A 15,684-nucleotide genomic window follows, 5' to 3' on the forward strand; every position below is an offset into this window, starting at 1 on the left:
AGACAGGGAATTTGGATTTTTGAAAACTAAACTATCTCTCTCTCTCTCTCTCTCTCTCTCTCTCTCTCTCTCTCTCTCTCTCTCTCTCTCTCTCTCTCTCTCTCTGTGTGTGTGTGTGTGTGTGTGTGTGTGTCTTGTTGAAGTAATTTTGTTTTACCATAATTTGAATATTCAACTGGACTATAAAATATTTCAAGCCTATTTTAAACTAAGCATATCTTCATGTTTGTGTGACTACATAGACAAGATATGCCAAAAGCTTTAGTACAGTTTTAAACTGTTAACACATTTACACTATTTTGTTTAAGATTTTTGTATATACTTACATACACATATGAACATATCAATATAAATACATGTTTATATATATATATATATATAAAGCTATAAGAAAGGGGGAAAAGTATTAATTTCATTAACTCTGCTCTGTGTATGTGTACATGTTTATATAAATGTACATTTTATATATATATATATGTGTGTGTGTGTGTGTGTGTGTGTGTGTGTGTGTGTGTGTGTGTGTGTTTGCAAATAAAGATATTTTAAAGGATAAGTATTAAGTCTAATGGCTTAAATTTAACATAAACTCCACCTACTGACATGGAAGATTCACACTCAGGCATCTGCTCTCATATTACAGATACATGGCTATATATAGAATTTGGGGGCAACAAGTTTTTTAACTAGCAGGATCACTGGCCAGCCCTTCACAATTTCCCCCACACAAAACAAACACATTTAGAACCTTTTCCATCTCACCCCCACAACAAACTCCCCTGAGACCCCAGCCCCCACCCCAATCAGAGATAACCTGCACCACCCTGTGTACCCTAATCTGAAAATGACAGGAACCTCTTTCCATATGTTGGACATCAATTAATGACATCTATCAAATTCTAGATTTTTCCCTACAGTTGTATTAGAAAAATGATTACAGTACCTTCTGCTGTGATCTCAGTCATGGTGGCAAGGGTGAGTGTTAGTTTAGAAAGGTGCTGTTTAAGATGGCAGTCTGAAGAATGCTTCAGGGTCCCGGAGCTGGCCCAGTTAGGGGGTGCACTGTTTACTTGTTGGGGGCCCTGCTTTTTCCTTGATGGTCTAACTGCTTCTCTGGGCTTCGTTGAACTTTGGGTCTGTTCTGCACAGTTGTCCCCCAGAAACAACCTGAGCCCTCTTCCAGGCAGCGACTTCAACTCATGCAAAAAGTATCAGCTTCGAACAAAAATAGCCCTGCCTGCCTCCCTCGGACTCTTCCACAGATCTTTTTTGGCACTGCCGAGACCCCCCACACACATACACACACCCCAGCTCTCCAGTGCCACAGGGGGACAACAAAGCTGAGAAAGGGAAAAGATCACAAGTACAAACAGAAGCACACGTGCTCATATACAGGCAAAATAACTAGGAAGAAGCAGGCAAACCCCCACAGCAATCCCAGGATAATTACAGATCTTTGGGGTCTGTGTCACAGAAAACAAAATGTGTTGAGAGTAACCTTATCCCCAGGAGCTCAGGTTTATTCTTAGTGCACTCAAGGCTGAGTACATTCTTCCTTTCCTTATTTGGGCTGGGGAGGGTCCCCTGCTGTCTCCCAGAGCCAAAGGGGTGGACAGACTTAGGTAATTCTCTCCAATTTGAGTCCCTGTCTGTCCCAGCTCCCCTTGGTGACTCTACACTTTTATGTAAGGTCACAGCTCAGAAAACCTGTAGCTTCCTCCTCAAGTTAATAGTCTCTGTTAAATGCTGAAAGACAATGATAATAATAATAATAATAATAAATAACCCACACCTTTTGAATTTACTGGACAATACTGCGAAATCCATGCACTCTAAGAATATACATACAATAAGAGTACTTCACAGAAAAGTTAAAGCTCTTGGCCCCGATCCTGGAGAAGGACAGGTGAAGAGAGGGTTATATTTACAAGTAATTCTCAAACTTAACTTTTTAATTTCAAGCTTCTTCTCTCTAGTCTTTCTCGTCTAAGATCAGGGCTGCCAATAATTAACCAAATTAGCTGATTGTATTTCAGTTTGCCATCTATGTTAAGGTGATAATGAGCAGAGAAATATTCTAATGACAGATAGTAGAGGTGGGGGAAGGAGACTCAAAGGCCATTGATAATCCATAAATAATTCTCAAGTCATGACAGTCCCAAGTCCTTGACAGTATCTCTGGATCATTTTTCATTCTCCTAACCAATTCTGCTCTAGGGTTTTTTTGGTTGGGTTTTTTTCTGCTAGAATTTGTATAGTTTCTAATTAAGTTGTGGGCTCTACATTATGAAAATCTCTAGTGGGGTTCACATTCTTAGTACTTGCAGATGATGGTGGGTGCCACAGTTTGGCTCACCAGAAGAATCAGGGTGCTCTGAAGGCAAATGCAGAGGCCAGTAGGCCTAAAATCTGATATATGAGGGAAATTAGTTCCTTCCCACTCTAGGTCCCAAAGGCTCTTTTCAATCAATTTTACTCAAGCATTGTTAATCTTTGGAGAAAATAGGGCTTAATATTTAAATTCATTAAACATTTTAATAGCTTCTCAGTACAGTAATCTAAGCAAATAAAAATACAGAATAGAATCAATTTTTTCCAGGTCTGAAAAATGACAAGATCACTGATTTAGGTCTAGAAGGCTCCTAAGAGGGAAAGGGAAGGGACTAAGCATTTATTAGTATATACTATATGTCAGACAATGTACCAAGCACTTTATATTACCTTAGAGACCATTGAACCCCATCCCCTCCTTTGATAAAAAAATGAAACTGAGGCTAAATGAGATTAAATGACTTTCCCAAGGTCAAACACCCATTAAGAGTGTGAGACAGGACTGTAACACAAATGATTGTCTCTATCTTCAGCCCTAACCACTGTACCACTTAGATGCCTTAAATAAAATAGCTAGTCAAAACTAAAGCAAATTACCTTTGCCACAATTCTCCTCCCTTAAAAAAACAACCTCATGTCAGTCAATATTGTCAAACATAAATTTTAAATTTTATCTATAGCACTAATCAAAATGGTTTTAGGCTCTGTATCTGAGGAATACATTAACCAACTTCAAGAAAATGTAGAATTTTCCATTTATTTCCAGTCAGTAATGATTCATTAAGCACTTACTGTGAGCTTACATTTATCAGAAGAGGAATTTTCCACACTGGAATCACCAAAGAATAATGCTTACAAGATTCTTTCTTAGTTTTCCTATCCCCAAACTTATTCTTTTAATTTTATTTATGGGAATAGGGTCAGGTGACTTGCCCAAGGTCAAACAACTAGGTAATTATTAAGTGTCTGAGGTCATATTTGAATTCAGGTTCTCCTGATTCCAAGGTCAGTGCTTTATCCACTGTGCCACCTATCTGCCCCTTCCCCAAACTCATTCTTAAGGTAATTGTGAGAAAATGACAATTAAGAGAACAAAACAAATTGCTGCTATTCAGTCCTTTCAGCCTTGACCAACTCTTCATGACCCCACTTAGGGTTTTCCTGGGAAAGATACTGGTTTCCCATTTTCTTCTTCAGACAAAAAAAAATTTGGTTTTAAAAACAACAACAACACATTATGTTCTGGCTTAAAATATTATTTTCTTAACTTACTCACAAAAAAGAGCTTATGAATATATTTCTTTTATTGAAAATATAATGTATTTCTCATTTTGAAAAGGCATAAGAGCCCTTTTCAGATCTAGGTAAATTGCAGTTTTGATGCTAAACTAGCTCACTTGATACCTTAAAAAAGAAAAAAAGCTGACTTTCTTTTCAAGGAAAGTATCAGTCAGCAAACAAGTATCTATCAAGCATTTCAGTAGGTGTGTATAATGCCTTTCTCCTGAAAACTCAAATAATGAATACACCTTTCCAGAGAATAGGTTGCTTCGCTTTGAAACACTCATTAAACCCTTAAACCATTAGGGTCAATTTACAGGTTGTGGTTTTAAGTATCAGTGGATTGAGGTCATTAAGCAGAGACTAGATGGCAGTTTATGTGGGATATTATAGAAGGAGTTCTGGTTCATGTGTGGATTGGACTAGGTAGCCTCCAAGGTCTTTTTTTCTAACTCTGAGATTTTGTAATTTTATAAAAGTCCTGGAAGACTTAAATAAGAAGGAGTCAGGAGATTTAGTTTCATATCCTAGCTCTTCAGCATTATTAGGTACGTGATCATGGGCAAGCCATTTGACATCTCTAAGGCTGTTTCTTCATCCGTAAACTAGGAATGATAATATTTATGTTATCTCCCTTAGAGGATGCCTGTGAAGTTTGCCCTTTAAAGTGCCATATAATTGAGAATCATCATTCAGTCTAAAAGGTGAACAATTCTCTTCTCAATATCCAGTTAATTTTCATCTTTTCAATCAATCCCCAACCAGCATTTATTATACCCCTACCCTATATGGCAGTATTACCAGCTGTTAAAAAAAAAAGAAAGCAACCCTTTGTTTTCAAGGATCAATTATTTATTATAAGATGACATTCAATGAAGGAATGAAGCACATATTAAGCACTAGCTTTTCTTTTGTGCCTCCTTTGCTTTGCACATAGTAAGACAGTTCATGTTCTGGAAGAGCTCACATTGTAATGAGAAAACCACACATTTGGAAAGTTGCAGCTTCAAATCAAATGGAAAAGTCCCATGGTACTTTGAGTACTATGACAAAACAGTGATAACAAAGAAATCCTTGTTTTTGAGAAATGAAAAAATATATGAAATAAAGGAATTCTATACCTGGACTATGTCTATATGGATCTCAAATTGAATTTAACTCTATAATATACCTTTCACTCCTTTAAATCATGCCATTTCTCTGATCCAATTATACCTCGAATTCAACATTTCTTAAGAATTTGCTCTGTGCAATGGACTGTTACCTTTTATTGTATTATCCCAGAACCAGCATCTAATAGGATTCCCCAAATGTTTTCCTGTTTTTAAATTAATATTTTATTTTCCCAATTATATGTCAAAAATTCTTAGCAAAGCATCAGTGTCCCAGTTTTCCCACAACTTTTCTAATATTTGTCATTTTCTTTTTCTGTCAAATTAGCAAATCTAATAGATGTGAGGTGGTACCTCAGAGTTCTTTAGACTGCATTTCTCTAATTAAAAATGATTTAGAGCACTTCTTAATATGCCTATAGATAGCTTTTCATCTGATCTCTTCATCTGAAAACTTCCTGTTCCTATACTTTGACAATTTATCAACTGGACAATGGTATGTGTTCTTATAAATTTGTTTCATTTCTATGTATTTGGGAAATGAGGCCTTTCTCAGAGACACTTGTTATAAACATAATTTCCTGTCTTTCTGATATTGGTTGCCTTGGTTTTGTTTGTGCAAAAGCTTTTAAATTTAATAATTTAATGTAATCAAAATTATCTACATTTCTTTCTTTCTTTCTTTTTTGGTTTTTGTAAAGCAATGGGGCTAAGTGACTTGCCCAAGGTCACATAGCTAGGTAATTATCAAATGTCTGAGGTCAGATTTGAACTGAGGTCCTCCCCAATCCAGGACTGGTGCTTTATCCATTGGGCCACCTAGTTGCCCCCCCACTTTACATTTCATGATGTGTTTTATCTGGCTTGGTCATGTACTTGTAATTCATTTAATTTCTTCCTTAAGATTTTGTATGCTATACTAATTAGTGCACATATATTTAGTCTAGATATTACTTTACTTCTATGGTATCTTTTAGCAAGATGCAATTTTCTTCCTTATCTCTTTTAATTAGATCTACTTTTGCTTTTGCTTTGTCTGAGATGAGAATTACTACCCCCCTGCATTATTTTTACTTCAACTAAAGCAAAATAACCCCTTAACTTTACTCTGTATGTTTATGTCTGTTTCAAACGTGTTTCTTGTAAAAGTACATATTGTAGGATACTGGCTTTTGATCTACTTTGCCATCCATTTCCATTGTATAGGAGAGCTCATCCCATTCACATTCACAATAATGATTACTGTGTATTTCCATCCATGATATTTTCCTCCTTTTTTCTTCTCACCTTTTCCCATCTCTCTACTTTTTGTTTCTGTTTACCAACTCCCTCCATCTATCCTCCCTTCTGATGCTGCCCCTCCCCCTTTTCTTAATCTCCTTCCCTCCTATTTTCCTATTAGGTAAAATGGATTTCCATATTCAGTTGATTGTGTATATCATTCCCTCTTTGAACCTATATTGATGTGAGTAAAGTTCAAGAGATACCCATTGCCCACCTTCTCATCTTTAATGAATTTGTTTTGCTCTTCATGGGAAGCAATTCATCCCATTCTACCTCTCCCTTTCTTTTGCAATGAATGTACTCCTCTTTCTCATCTTTTAATTGTTTTTTAAAATTTTATTCCCTCAAATTCACCTTATACCTGTACATTCTGTGAATGTATATTCCTATATATTACTTTTAGTTATGCTATTAGTGGTACAGTGGATTTCTTAATTTTTAATTGTTTTTGTTTTAGCAGTTAAGAAGATATTAAGATCACTTGGGGTTATAGTTATCTTTGAATTTTGCTTAAATTAGAAATTCAAAATGAGTGTTGATAATTTGTTTGACCTGTCAAGTTGAGTATGGGGCTATGTGTATAACTGAATTCCAAAACATCAATTCATAATGATTGTCATGATATGAACAGTATATTTATTAATTCCTTTGCACCTCTGGAATGTCCCTAGAAAGTCCACACTTTCTGTTGGCCTTTTTTTTGACATTAAATTTGTTGACAGATTCTATGACATATTCCAGTCAAACAGAACTGCTTTCTGTCTCCCTAATTTATCTTCTGTCAGGAAACCTTCACTCAAGGTGAAGAGGATGCTTTCCCCTCTCTCCATATATCCTATAAAAGAGGCACTGTGACAAAAGTTCCAGAGGTGCAATTCCAGTCTCTAATACATTCTGATGATGGGACCATGTTGGGCAAGTCACTTAACCTTTCCATGCTTATGGCAACTTTATAAGAATTTAAATTTCAAGGAGGATGATTATCTTCACTGGTGGAGAGAGTTTCTTTATCTAGGTATTGTCTTTAATTGATGAAATCAAAAGCCAAGTTCCTATCTATCTGTCTGTCTGTCTGTCTGTCTATCTTCATATATATATATATATATATATACATATATATGTATATATACATATATATGTATATATATACTGGTACATACACATATACACATACTTATACTGATTTATAAAACTAGTGAGTAACAAATCTGAACTTCAAGAGACTACTGGGGCAGTAGGTCTGAAATAATAGGATGTAGTAAAGAATGTAGCAAAAATACAAAATAATCATAGGCAGATTACAAATAAATTTGAATAATTTCCAAGTGCATTTGGATATGCTACCTTGTCTGAGTCCTAAAAGGAGATTTGGCACAATCTTAATACTCTGAATTTAAAATCCATTTGCTTTTACTTTTGCTTTGTTGTTGTTGTTCTTTTTCCACTAGCAGAAAACAAAGATGACAAGCCAAACAGAATGATTTCAAAGAGACTGAGAGAGTCACCACTTAAGAACCTTCTTTAATCAAGAGCCAACAAAATAAGGCACTGGACAAAGCATCTGAGTTAAAGCAGCTCACTGAAGAGAATCTATGGGTAATAATTGTACATTTAGCCTTTAAAACTGAGAATAAGCACTATTTGTTTGGACAAAGTAACTGGGGGAAAAGTGTTATTTCATTTAATCATTAGAGCAAACAACTATAAAAGAAAATCTGATTTCCTTTCAAAAATTCAAAAAATCATTTAGGGACATGCTTTGTAATATTTATATCCACTTCACTCTGAAACCTATACTTTTTCTTGACTTCCCACACTAAATGTATAGCAACTATCATCCATAGATTCCCTTTCAAATGGCCTCATTTCAAATGCTTTTTTAAATATCTAATTTGATTGTCTGTTAATTAATATAAAACTTACCCTTAAATCCCCTCAAGCTTCTAAGTATGGTATCTAAATTACCCTGGCATAAGAAAAACCAAGCCCAATTGACCTATTTATCCTATCATCACACCATATCTCAGGTATAGTTTACTTTTCTAATGCTCAATTTTTTAAAAAAATTCTGTTTAAGGAAAAAAAAACCTAATTACTCCAAAGGAACTATCCTCATTTCTTTAATCAAGGGTGAAAGTCCCTTCCAAATTTTGGTCCACTGTCTAATCATTTGGAAACTGTACAATCTAAACTTGTTTCAAATGACAGAGGGCATTCCATTGCAATTAAAAACTTTCCTCTCCCTAACACTGGCACATAAATAGCTTAGTCTCCTATATCAGTCATCTTTCTTCAGTGGTATTTGATACTTTCAAAAAAAGTCTTTCAGAAAATTGCATGTGTCAATTTAATGTTCAGTTAAGGAAGGTGTTAAATGTTCTTTCCTCTTTTTAAGGTCCTCAATGTAGGACCTTAGTCCTACAAGTTAGTTGGCTTCTGCCTGCTAAGAGATCCTTAATTGTAATGGGTATGTCTCATCTCAGTCAATCAATAAACATTTGTGAAAATCATTTATGTGCCAGGATGGCACTGTACTTAGCACAGGATGTTTAAAAGAAAAGGCCTTATCCTCAAGGACCTCATAATCTAATGGGAAGGTGTACAAACAAGTCATATCAGATAGGGAAAAATAGGAATGAATTAAAAGAGGCATGACACTACAATCAAGAGGAACTTGGAAAGGTTATTTGGAAGAAGATGAGATTTTTAGTTGACAACTGAAGAAAACTAAGAAAGCCAGAAAGAAGAAGTGAAAGGAGAAGAAAACAATCCATTCATGAGGGTCAGCCAGAGAAAGGTGCTGGAGTTTAGTAGAGGCCAGTGTCACTACTCCTCAAGGCAGTATGACTTTTAGTTTTTTCCTTGCTTTATTTTTTGTCCTTATTGTTTTTTGGGATATTGTTCATCTCAGAGCAATTTATGATCTTTTTAATCTCTTCCTTATAAAGGTCAGCATACGAAATGAAAAGGTCTTAAATGAATGACTTCTGAGAGGTCATTTTTCTCTTACAAAATGAAACTCCTATAGACTCCTTTTTTCATTGCTTACCAAGCTGCCTTCTATATTTATGACAGTTTGCATCACTAACTGCACAATCTGTTGAATCTGGTTTAGTGCTCCTGATTGCTGATTAGAGTCATTAACTTCTTCTTGAGCATCTCCAACAATAAGGAAGTCATTTTATATTTCATACATTTCTAGTCCTCTTACTCCCTCCAGCCCTCAATATTTGGGATTTGTATTAAGCTTAGCTTCCCTATCCTTGCATCATTAATAGCCTATAAAACAATAATAACAAGAAGAGACTTTACCATGATGGATCAAAAAGATCCTAGCAAAAATAAAATCTTTTTTTAAGGAAATGACCATGTATATCTATATATATATAGGTGAATTTACTTTTTGTAAACAATTTAAGAGTGCATACCTATACCTTATACATGGTATAGTGAATGGGAATAATGTCCTTGGAGGTAAGAAAACAGAAGTTCAAATCCTTCCTCTTATTGTCTATGTGACCCTGAACAATACACTCAAGCTATCATTTTTATTGTCGTTGGCTCAGCTTCATTTGACCCTTTGTGACCCTATTTGGGGATTTCTTGACACAGATCCTGGAGTTATTTATTTCCTTCTCTTGTTCATTTTACAAAAGAGGAAATTGAGGTAAACAGGCTTCAGTGAGTTGCCCAAGGTCACAAAACTAGGATGCGTCTGAAGCCAGATATAAACTCACAAACCAAGTACTCTCTCCACTGTGCCATCTAGTTGCCCTAGAACCAATTACTACCCCCATACAAATCTCTACATTTCAGAAACTTTGCTGATTTTTCACTGGTGGGAGTAATTACCTCACAAGGCAATCCTTGGACCAATAAAATCACATATCCTCTCCAAAACACATACAAAAACATATCTTGAATATATTTCTCCAGGCTCTATCCCTACTTCAGATTAAGAAATTGGGATGTATATAGTAATATACTGTCACCACAAGTATTGAGAATAAGTAGATCTACATTTGTTATTTATCCTAACCTGTCATTTCATTGATTTGGAGAATTTCTGGGAGGGAAGGAAATATCACTGCTGTTCTGCAAGGATTGAAGGATTAGGTGACTTGCTGCATTGATAACACCAGTTAGTGGTTTTCTTGGTGAAGATCTTAGAATAGTATGCCATTTCCTGCTCTAGCTCATTTTACAGATGAGAAAACTGAGGCCTACAGGGTTGAGTAGCCTAGAATCAAACAGATGAATCTTCCTGACTCCTGACTCTATCCATTGCACTATCTAGATGTCTTAATGTAGTTGTGGTAGTTATTTAAATAATTGACCTCTTGCCATTTTGACTCCAATGTCAGTTCACTACTGTACTTCACATCACTTCTAATTTGTTAATCATAAATATTCAACATCACTTTATTACAAAATTCTATTTTCAGAAATGTCTGTTGTTTTTATATTCATTACCCATTTGAAGTCATTATTTTCAATTTGCCACATTGAAATTGACAAGATTACTTATGACGTCCAAGTCCTCTCAGGCTGCGGTCTTGGGTGAATGACCTCATTTAAATCCTGTATTTATTCTGTTTTAAATATCTTTAAAATAAAGCAAAGGAATATCAAACATTTTCATTTAACCAAATAAATATGCTTCCCCACCCTTTTTCTTCTTTCTTTCATTTGCCCAAAATTGTTTTCTATTTTAGACATCCCCTAGCTATTTCAACCTTGCTCCCTGAAAGTCACTCCTTGTAAAGTATTTGCATTAGAAATAGAAGAATTTGTTTTGTCAACTGATGCATCCCACACAGAAATCATGGACTCTACATTTAGAACAGGACTAGGAAACAATGAAAGTTACCTGTAAGCAAAGAGTAAAGTTGAACCCCTAAGAGACATTACAGAATAAACAGATCTCTGCATAGCCTGCCTCATGTGGTGGTAGAATAGATAGTGTGATAGGAGGTTTGCTGCCTGAAAAGGACCTGTCCTAAAATAGCTCCTCCATTAGGCTGCCTGAAAAGCAAACCCTTAGAGATCTATTCTTTAAATGACAGCATTGTCTCCATAAAGTTCCTGTTAAAAATATGTGTACCTCCTAAGCAATATTGCTCATTCACATCAGGAGAGACAGAATATAGTAGCTCAGGGGCTGGCACTTTGTGGAGGTGTGATTGATTGAGATGAAGTTAGAGAAGGTGACAGAAGGTGAATGGACTCCCTTGTCCAATTTCCTCGGTCTTAAATAGGACCTAAACATACGTTTAGAGTTGTAAAGGGTTTCATTGACCATCTAAACCAATTCTCTCATTTTATAGATGAAGAAACTTAGATGCAGGAAAAGTTGTACCATGACTAATAAATGTCAGTCAGAATATAAGTGTAGTATATAGCCTATATAAAATTGCTTAACATTTTAGTGAGGGAGGAGGCAAGGGAAAGAAGGAAAAAATCCATCAGTTTTTTTAAATGAATGTTAAGAGTTGTCTTTACATGTAATTGGAAAATATATTTTTTTTTAAAAATTGAATTCAGGACCTTTGAGTTTTATATCTAAGGTCACATAGGTAATAAACCTAAGTCGATAATTGCACTTTATGAATGTGCTTAGAGTGTGGATTCAATATTTGTTCTTGTTTAGCCTTTCCTTCAAGTGCCTGGTATATAGAGAACACTTAAATCCTTGGCAATGTTTAGGAGATAACTTAATAAGTCCTTAATCATTGAAGTAGCCAAGTACCTCAATAGAATACTGGACCTTGAGTCAGGAAGACTTGATTTCAAATATTGTCTTAAGTTCTAGTTGTAGGACTCTAAACAAGTCATTTAACTTTTACTTTCCTATTTCCTTATCTGTAAAATGGAGATAATAATAGCAACTATTTCTCAACATTGTTGAGATCAAACATTAAAATGCAAAATAAGTCCTAGATGTCATTGTTTTTATTATTATTATTATTAATTATTCCCCTCTCAAGAATCTGAGTTCAAATCTGACCTCAGACACTTAATACTTGCCTAGCTTTTGTGACCTTGGTCACTTAATCCCATTGTGTTAAATAAAAAATTAAATTAAAAAATTATTCCCCTCTCCTTGAGAATTTTGTCCCAGGGTGTTCCTATAACCTGGGTCCTCTGAGTACACCTACATACTCTAGAACCAATGCCCTTCCCAGTATATTATGCTATTTCTAATACAAGTGACCAGTGAGGTAACTGCAGAGCCAGTTCTTTCCCTTAGGCCCATCAACAAAAAGCATTTTATGGCTTCTAAAAAAATCAGCAATTACTTTAGTTAGTCAAATGAGTAGCAAATATATTTTGGTTTCTGTTTTGAAAATTGTGTGGACTCCAGGCAGATTTGATTTCACCACTGATTACATCTTGATTCCACTGGATTAATCTAGTAGCATAACTTATCTTTAAGTAGAAAGACTTTTAAAAACAAATGAAGGGGCAAAAGAATAAATAAATATATCTGTCATCTAAAAGCACTTGGATGGTGCTATCATTTCAAAATATAATCAGTCAAAAAGGACAAAAAAAAGAAATATATTAGATTTAGTGGAATGAAAAGAAATCTGGATTGGCATCAATAGACATAGGTTTCAATCTGGCATCTACTATGTACATACTATTGGTGAAACCCTTTGTACCTTTGTAAGGTACAAAGCCATCCTGGACCTACATTTGTTGATCTTTTAATCTAGGATTCATCAAGTTCTAAATCTTTGATTCTTAGGTCAAACATCTTTTTCTCAGTTATCCACATTGTTTTTGTCCTTCATTTTTCAAAGAAGAGCGTGACATCAGGGTGGTGTTGCCATGACATGTGAATTGGAATTGAGAGGGAGGGGGCTGTGCTAAGTACCAGCCTGACTTTCTCCTCTGGAGTCATCTGGGTCCTGTGGCCAGATACGAATCAGGGTGACTAGAGATGTCCCTGGATGCCAGGCAATCAAGGTTAAGTGACTTGCTCAAGGTCACACAGCTAATAAGTAGAAAAGTATCTGAGACCAGATTTGAACTCCCATCCTCCTGAATCCAGGACCAGTGCTCTATCCATTGTGCCAAGAAGTTTGCCAGTGTCTTACTCTAAAGAATGTCTGATCCAGGAATCTGAGTTACAATGGTTAAAGCGTTAGATTTAAAATCATGAGGATTGCTTTTGATTCCTGATTGACAGCAGTGTGACTCTTTTAAGGTCATTTAATGTATCATTTTCAGCTTCCTACTCTGTAAAATGGGGATAAAGATAGTACCTACTCACAGGATTGCTGTGAGGATCAATATATAAATATACATAATATATATATATATACATACATATATGCATAAGTATATATGAATATATCAGGGTTGGTTTTCATCTCTCTCAGACCTCTCCTTTTCCAAAAGTAGATGAAGATTTCCAGTCTTCAATGTTTTGGGTCTTTGTTTAATAAGAGAGACCGAAGATCATCAATTTATTGTATATTAGCTACCTTAATTAATAAATTGATTATTAATTACATAAAGACTTTGTATCTCAAAAGTCTATATTTAATATATGTTATTACTCAGTTAAGTAGTGCATTTGGGTCTAGAGTCAGGAAGATGCACCTTCCTGAGTTTCAATTTGATTTCAGACACTTAGTAGCTGTGTAACCCTAAGCAAATCACTTATCTCCATTTGTCTTAGTTTTCCCATCTGTCAAATGAGCTGAATAAGGACATGGCAAACCACTGTGGTGTAGTTGCCAATACAACCCCAAAGGGGCTCATGAAGAGCTGGACATGATTCAAAAATGTCTGAACAACAACAATACACGTTATACAGGGATATCATATAATGAATGTTTTAATTATTTCTTTGTGGTACATGCCAAACACCAGGATCTCTGGGTGAAAGAGTATGAGCATTTTAGATATTTGTTTTTAATGGCTAGAGCATTAGTCCTGGAATTAGCAAGAGGTAAATTCAGCCTTATACACCTATTAGCCTGGCCAAGTGAACCTGGGCAAGTCACTTAATCTACCTCAGTTTCCTCAACTGTAAGATAAGACTAATAAAATTGCTTCCCTCACAGAATCATTCTGAGAATCAAATCAGGTTGAGATAATATTTATAAACAACACCATGCCTTGAGGGCCAGTCATTATTGAGCCATTTTTAGCTGTCCCTAACTCTTCATTTACCTCATTTGGGATTTTCTTGGCAAAGATACTGGAGTGGTTAGCCATTTTCCTCTCCAAATTGTTTTACAGATGAGAAAGCTGAGGCAAACAGGGTTGAGCAACTTGACCTGCTAGGATCACACAGCTAGCAAGTGTTTGAGGTCACGCATGAACTCAGGTCTTCTGGACTCCACGTCCAGCACTCTAGCCAATGCATAACCTAGTTGCCTCTGCATTTTTTATAGTCAATGTTTAATAAATGCTTATTCCTTTCACTGTTTATTCCCTTTTATATTATTTCAAAATATTTACCAGAATAGTTAGACCAAATCATACTTCTATCAATAGTTAAATAGTGAGGTTTTTTCCCCCTTATGTAGTCACTATTTGGGGAGGCAGAGATGGCTCAATGCCCAGTGGATGGTGGAAATACAATACTCATCTGAGACATACAAGAGAAGCACAATGATCTCACCGTCAGAAGTCACTGAGTAGACATCATTGCGTTGATGTTTTCAGAAAACATGAGCAGCTCTGCAGTATCAGAGCTATGGATTATCTCAGTCATTTATGTCTCAGCATATGCACCCTCAATAGATGTTTCCAGGTAACAAGTTTTCTTTGCTTATGTACCATTTCTCACAGGTGGTGTGGCAAAGTGTGGGAGAATATATCTCACATTATGTAGATGGGAGCATATTTTATTGTCACTTTACTTGCTAAGTGTCTGATTACATGTCTTTTGTTTTTATTTAATGGGTTCTGCTGACTGGTAAAAGTAAAACATGAGTATGAATTCAGAAAGTATGATGCTGAATGAATACTGACTCACAGAGCAGCTCAAATTGGGAATAGATGTGCCCCAGGTCCTCCACTATTTCTACTTTTTCCAAATTCTTACCCCTATAACCAAATAGAACAAGTTTCATCCTTCTTTCTGCATTATAACATTTAAAATATGTTAATAGTTTATTTAAGATTTTCCCCCCAAACTTGACATGATAGGTTCCTTCAACTAAACCTCATTTGTCATGATCTCTCTCTTCTTTCTAATCTCTTCTCCCTCCTGTAGATGCACTAGAATTTGTTGATGACCTTTCAAAAATGCAGTGCCAAGATCTGATTCATATTGAGTATATACTTCATTAAATCTCCCCCGAGGCAGTGTGATAAAATAAAATAGTAGACTCTATCATATAAATGTAGGTTCAAATTCCATCTCTAGCATTAACCATTTAAATATAAGAATGCTAAAGTAACCTCTCATATCTTCAATTTCATCGTCTGTGAAATGAGAACAATATTCTCTATAGGATCCACTTCATACAATTTCTGTGAAACTCAAATGAAAAGATGTACATAAACTATTTTGTAAATCCTAAATAAAAGTCATTAACTATTAGTATCTTTTATCACATTGACTTCTGTTTTTCCCATTCTGTATTCATGTAGTTAGTGACTATTTGAACCCAAGAGAAAGATTTTATGCTTATCTCTATTATATTTACCCTCA

At 35.4% G+C, this 15,684-nt stretch overlaps 1 protein-coding gene across 4 annotated transcripts in view; it reads right to left on the reverse strand.

Annotated features, from left to right (window-relative positions):
• Positions 1–1,498, reverse strand: part of LOC141487900 (triadin-like) — a 192,087-nt gene extending 190,589 nt beyond the window's left edge. For 3 of the 4 annotated variants that reach the window (XM_074187490.1, XM_074187492.1, XM_074187491.1), the window contains exon 1: positions 941–1,497. In XM_074187490.1, coding sequence (XP_074043591.1) covers positions 941–962 — 22 coding nt within the window. In that variant the 5' untranslated portion in view covers positions 963–1,497. Of the gene's footprint in view, positions 1–940 lie in introns of all 4 variants that reach the window. The other variant, XM_074187489.1, reaches the window with a different exon arrangement.
• Positions 1,499–15,684: the final 14,186 nt, after the last annotated feature.

The sequence above is a fragment of the Macrotis lagotis genome, chromosome 5 (assembly GCF_037893015.1).
Source record: "Macrotis lagotis isolate mMagLag1 chromosome 5, bilby.v1.9.chrom.fasta, whole genome shotgun sequence".
Taxonomy (NCBI): Eukaryota; Metazoa; Chordata; class Mammalia; order Peramelemorphia; family Peramelidae; genus Macrotis; species Macrotis lagotis.